At 38.1% G+C, this 6,528-nt stretch overlaps 1 protein-coding gene across 1 annotated transcript; it reads left to right on the top strand.

Moving 5' to 3' along the window:
- Positions 4,635 to 5,856, top strand: LOC109233519 (wall-associated receptor kinase 1-like). The gene is given in 3 exon segments (XM_019399408.1): positions 4,635 to 4,695; positions 4,698 to 5,080; positions 5,083 to 5,856. Coding segments are annotated over 3 exon segments (1,218 nt in total).

The following is a 6,528-nucleotide window of genomic DNA, read 5'->3' as shown; positions in this document are numbered from 1 at the left end:
TTGTCAGTCTTCAAAACTAACCTTTACTTGGGCCAACAAATTCCCCCTTTTTGATGATGACAAACTCTGTGCTTTTCATACACTTAGGCCCTGCCAGAACTCAGCTCATCATCAACACAATGTTAGAAACATTTTTCCTTTTTATCACTTATCATCAAGGACCAGGTACCTTAGGTTATAAACATCAATGTTCAAAGTCTAAACATCACTTGTTTAAAGCACAACCTTTTCCCCCTTTTGGCTTCATCGAAAAGTTGCATAGAAATGTATATGTGATACACTGATTAGACTGTACTTTAGGCCATCTATCAAGTAGACATTCTGAATAGAGTGAAAATCAGTCTTACCTACCTTTCCAACCCCAATGATCTCACCTTTCTTCCCATTTCCAAAGGAGACATTACCTCATTTCGGGTCCTCAAATGAAAGGAACTGGTTCTTGCTTCCTGTCACATGCTTTGAACAGCCACTATCCATGTATCATATTTGGCTGCTCCCCTTCACTTGGACCCGCAAAAGGAAATCAGGGATTAGTCTTAGGAACCCAAACTAGTTTGGGTCCTTTTCTATAGGCAAAAGGGTAAATCAGATTCTTTTTAGCCCAACCTGGCAGCCTATTTTTCCCTTGAACAAATTCTTTATTCTTTTGACTAGCCTTTTCTTTTGCAATACATTCACTTTTAAAGTGACCAGTTTTACCACAGTGTGTGCAAATTTTGTTCTCAGGAAGTGTAAGGTACTTGCTTTTGGGATCCCACTTAGGTGCAGGGGTCCCGTAGCCAAGTCCTCTCTTGTTGCTACTATGGTGTTCGTGTAGCCATGAAAGTGCATCGGAGGACCTATTCCATTTACAAGTTCTATCTAGCTCGTGCTTAACCTTGTTTAGATCCTCCTTAAGGACTCTTATCTGCTCATCTCTTTTGTACAACTCATCTTTTATTTTTCCTACATTTTCTTCTAAAGTGAGTTGTGTGTGATCAACTTTCTTTTTACCAGTTCCTAATTTCAATTTTATATTTTCAAATCTAAGCTCTAGGACAGTGGTGTCAAGTTCATGAACCCGGTTCTTTAACTCAGCATTTTTACATTCACTTTCACTAGCCCTAAGTTCCAGATTTTTGCACTTAGCTTTCAAAATCACACACTCCTTAGACAGTTGTTCGTTTTCATTGTTTAGATCCTCAGATTCATCAATGAAATCCATGAGTAACTCAGATAGCCTTTCTTTAGAAAAAATTTAATCTTGTCTTTGAGATGAATTATACTTACCTCAGATTCCTCATCGGATTCTCCAATTGCCATGAGTGCTTGTTCATCTCCATCTTCATCCTCTGAGTCCTCATCTGAGCTTTCTCCCCAGGCAGCAACCATAGCCTTTGTTGATCCTTTGTTCTTCTTGGGTTGAACCTGTTCCTTCGTTCAGTTCTTTCCTTCTTCCATTCAATTTCCCATTGAGGGCAGTTTTTGATGTGGTGATCAGTCTTCCCACACTTGTAACACCCCTCATTGGTTTGTTTTTCAGTAACCCTTTGTTTGTTGTAGCTTCCACTTCTTGAAGGACCCTTTCCTCTCATTAGGTAATTCTTGAAGTCCTTTGTGATCATGGTCATTTCATCCTCCTCTAGATCAGCACCTTCAGTGATTCTGAGTGCCATGCTCCTTTCCTTCTTGGGTGCATCCATCTTCATGGTTTGCCTTCTAAGTTCATAGGCAGTGAGATTTCCAATTAGCTCATCCAACTTAAGAGTGGCAATATTCATTTATTCCTGAATAACAGTGATTTTGCTTTCCCAAGAGACTGGCAGAACCCTTGTCAAAATCTTCTCAACTTTGTCTTCTTCAAGAATAACCCTTCCAAGAGACTTAAGTTCATTTGTCAGTGTGGTGAACCTTGTATACATCTCCTGGATGGTTTCCCCTTCCTTCATGGTGAAATTCTCATATTGAGAATACAACAGTGTTCCTCTAGACCTCTTCACTTGAGGTGTTCCTTCATGAGCCACTTGCAAAGTGTCCCAGATTTCCTTAGTAGTGGTACAACTTTGAATTCTACTGTTCTCGTCTGGACCAAGTCCGCACTCAAGCCATTGTGGCCTTAGCATGATTTCCCATTTCCTCAAGTCCTCAACATTGCAGTCAGCTCTTGTTTTTGGCACATCTACTCCTTCATCATTCTTCTTCATGGTAGCCAGGGGACCATCAGTGACAATGTCCCATAGCTCATAGTCTTCTCCGATAATGTGGTCTCTCCTCCTGTTTTTCCACCAAGAGTAGTACTAGCCATTAAAGAGTGGATGCTTATCTGTGGATTGCCCTTCCCAATTTCCAGGTGGTGCGCTCATCTTGATATGTTCCAAAGGTGTTAGTCTCTTCATGAAAACTCTGTGTACCTATTACAATGCCTCTAGACAAATATGAAAGGTACAATATGAAAAAACTTACTACAATTGAACTAGAATAAAAGACAGATAGTTGATGCTGATTCTTCTATCTGATTCATGTAGCTTCAGGTTTGCACACTTGAATCACACACGAACTTCTTGCAAAATTACCTTGCTATTTGCTCTCAATTCACGTTTAACTTCTACGTTTGTGCAACACATGTAAAAGAGAACAACACTAATATTTATGGAGTTAGTAAATAAAGATTAACTAGAATTCTGATGCTACTCTTCCTTGGTGGAAGAGTTCTAGTTAATTTCAACTTCTAACTCCTTCCCTATCTTGGATAGTGTTCTCTTTGATTAAAGAGTCTTTCTCCTTATCAATTATGCAACTTTTTCGATCAGGAGATATCAAGTATATCAAGTTAAGCTTATCTCCTTCACGTGTATCCTGCATGCTCGAATCTGCCCGTTTCTATGCACACAGGGGATGGACTTGAAGGGATGGACCTGGTTCATGCTTGAGTTCCTTTGTCAATCTTAAAAACTAACCTTTACTTGGGCCAACTGCCACCGCTCAAACCACCACTAACACCACCTCTCAACCCAACATTTACAACATAACCAAAAACCGCAATATCACGAAACCAGGATGCCCAAAACAGTGTGGAAATCTTACAGTTCCATACCCATTTGGGATTGGCATAGGATCTGGTTGTGCCTTTGACCCTAGTTTTGAGATCGACTGCAACACTTCAGTTGGTTCTCCAAAACCCCTCATTTGGAACATTAATGTCTATGAAATATCCGACAGTGAAATGCGCATATCAAGTACTGTAGCTCGGAGGTGTTACTCACGCGAAGGACTACTTCAACTCCCTGATGTTCCTGCATGGATGACTTTAGGAACTACTCCTTAAAATTTCTCATCCCTTAACAAATTCTTCGTCGTTGGTTGTGATGAAGCTGCTGTGATGATCGGACTCAACTATGCTAATGGATGTTTCTCTCTCTGCACTAGTACCAGTGATATTATTTTTGAAGGAAGATGTATGAGAACTGGTTGCGTTCAAATAGAAATACGAAAGGGATTGAAATACTTTAATGCATCAATCCTAAGCATGGATAACCACACGCAAGTTTGGTCTTTCAATCTATGTGGCTATGCGTTTCTTGGTGAGGCGAGTCGCATCCAATTCAGAGGCGTTGAGGATCTTATTGATGATGATGTTAAGTTTACACAAAGGATTTTTAATAATGTCCCGATCATACTAGATTGGGCCATTGGAAGTCTTACTTGTGTTGAAGCACAGAACCGTACTGATTATGCATGCCTGGAGAATAAACAATGTGTTAATTCCAACACAAGTCTTGGTGGTTATAGGTGTAGTTGTAAGTTGTAACTCAGGATATGAAGGCAATCCATACATTAGTTCCGGCTGCCAAGGTAACTTGATTTTTTTATTTTGCTACTAGGATAATGGCAATGGGTTAGGACAAACACTAAAAGAAAAGTGCGAATTACATTGGGATTTTACTCGAGAATTTATTTCACAGAAAAAGACAAAGCGCCATAGATTAATATGAAATATTTCTCTGTTTTGCATGTCAGATATTGATGAATGTGCGGATTCAAATGCCAATTAGTGTGAACACAATTGCATAAACACGCTGGGGAGTTACAATTGTTCTTGTCCTGAAGTATACACTGGTGATGGCAAAAAAAAAATAAAAAAATAGTAGTGGCTGTATTGCACTGAGCTCGAACTCTGAATTTCCATGGATCAAGTTTTCTGTTGGTAAGATTCTCATAAATTGAACTTGTTTCTGCTTTACTTCTTAATGCTTATTGTAGAAATTTACTTATAATTACTTTACAAGTAACCTAATTATGTAAATATTGTTCATTATACCATCAATACATAGTACATAATCTTTTAAGTAAGTATTATACATGATGGTGTTAGAGATATCACTAAATTTTAAACACGCCAAACAAATCATTGTAAAAAAAAATGAAAGGAAAAAGGGAAATGAGAGAAACAGAGACATGCGAACTGATGTCACAGCTTAAATAAGAAAATGTTTACTCCTTTCTATATTTTTTCGGTTTCCGTCTAAAACCAGCTTGAGTTTTCGGAACTAGACTAGCATTTCTTTTGTGAATTGTGATACATGCACCATGTATCATATATGATGAATGGGGTAACTTTGCACCATATATCAAATTTTGTTGTTATAAACACAGGTATGGGAGTTGGCTTTATATCCCTATTGGTTGGGACAATTTTGCTCTATTTCAGTATCAAGAGACGAAACTCATTAAACTTCGGGAGAAGTTCTTCCAACAAAATGGTGGTTTACTCTTGAAACAACAAATCTCCTCTAAAAAGGGTTGTGTGGAAGCAGCCAAAATTTTTACAGCTGAGGATTTGAAGAAGGCGACAAACAACTATGCCAATGATAGAATTCTTGGTCGTGGTGGAAATGGAATTGTCTATAAAGGTATTCTCCCTGATAATCGCATAGTTGCAATTAAAAAATCTAAGTTTGTGGACGAGGATCAAATTGAACAGTTCATCTATGAGGTACTTATTCTTACTCAAGTCAACCATAGAAATGTTGTGAGACTCTTTGGATGTTGTTTGGAAGCTGAAGTGCCTTTACTAGTTTATGAATGCGTTTCTCATGGAACTCAATTTATGAGCATATCCACAATCAATATGGAGAGTCATGTATGTCTTTGCAAAATCGACTACGAATAGTTACAGAGACAGCAAGTTCACTTGCTTACCTTCATTTATCTGCATCGATGCCAATAATTCATAGAGATGTCAAATCTACTAACATATTATTGGGCGATGTTTACATAGCAAAAGTGGCAGATTTTGGAGCTTCAAGATTAGTTCCTGAAGCTACATCGGTTCAAGGAACATTAGGGTACTTAGATCCTGAATATTTTCGCACAGGTCAATTGACAGAGAAAAGTGATGTTTACAGTTTCGGAGTAGTTCTTGCAGAACTTTTGACAGGGATATTACCTATTTCGAGAGATAAAAGTAACCAGGACAAAAATTTGGCAGAGTATTTATTTCAGAATAGCTTATTTCAAATTCTTGATCGCAGAGTAGTAAAAGAAGGAAATCTTGAGCAACTTCAGAAAATTGCCGAGCTTGTTAAGAATTGCCTTCACTTGCATGGAGAAGACAGAACTACTATTAAGGAAGTGGCAATGGAACTTGAGAGTTTAAGAAAGTTCACCAAAAATAACCCTCGGCCTACCGAAAATGGACATGAAAAGAGTGAAGATGAATTATCAGATCTTTATGCAATTCCAATTGACTCTTATCGATGTTTCGACAACTTCTCCGGACAATATCCCAACTCCTACACTAATAGCAGCATTCTTACACAAATATCCATTTTTTCGGATAGTTCTTCTTCACTATATAACACAAATATCCCTCGGTGATCCTGAACAGAAGGATAATATGATGATTGATCAAGATTATCTGCGCTTGTAAGTCCTTTTTGCGTGTCCTTCTTTCATATATTGAATGTTTTGATGTAGTCTATTGGCTTTTGAATTTGTCATCAATTTCTCATTGTATTAGTGATAAGAGATGGGAGTTAGTAGATGTTCTCCCTAATTGTAAATTGCCCAGACATTTATATGAATTTTTTCTCATTGTATTAGTGATCAAGGCTTGGGCTAGTGCTAGCAACCCACATCTGATCTAGTCATTCACATATCCGCATGCTAGTTGATGAGGTCGCATTTGGCGCCATTACAGCAAAAAATTTTACTAATATACATATAAATAATCTTATCTAGTCCTTCGTCTTTTTCAGATTGCTGAATCCGAAGTCTTGAACTGCGAAAGTCTAACTTCAGACCCGAAAATCTGAAGTTTGAACTACCAAAATCCAACTTCAGACCGTAGTAAGCTCTTGCAATTCAATCTTATGTCCTAAAAGCGGCTTTTTGTGCAGTGGCCCCAATATTAAATTAGTCTAAACAACATACCAACAAGCAGAGTAGACGAGATCAGCGCTAGAAGGAGAGGGGAAAAAAGCAAATATTTGTGGGAAATAAATCGAGAGTAGTCTATCTCGATAATTTCTTTAGCTTAAACGACTCACA

This window comes from Nicotiana attenuata, chromosome 10, assembly GCF_001879085.1.
Source record: "Nicotiana attenuata strain UT chromosome 10, NIATTr2, whole genome shotgun sequence".
NCBI lineage: Eukaryota > Viridiplantae > Streptophyta > Magnoliopsida > Solanales > Solanaceae > Nicotiana > Nicotiana attenuata.
The sequence above is the reverse complement of the archived record's forward strand: the minus strand, read 5'-3'. Positions and strand labels throughout refer to the sequence as shown.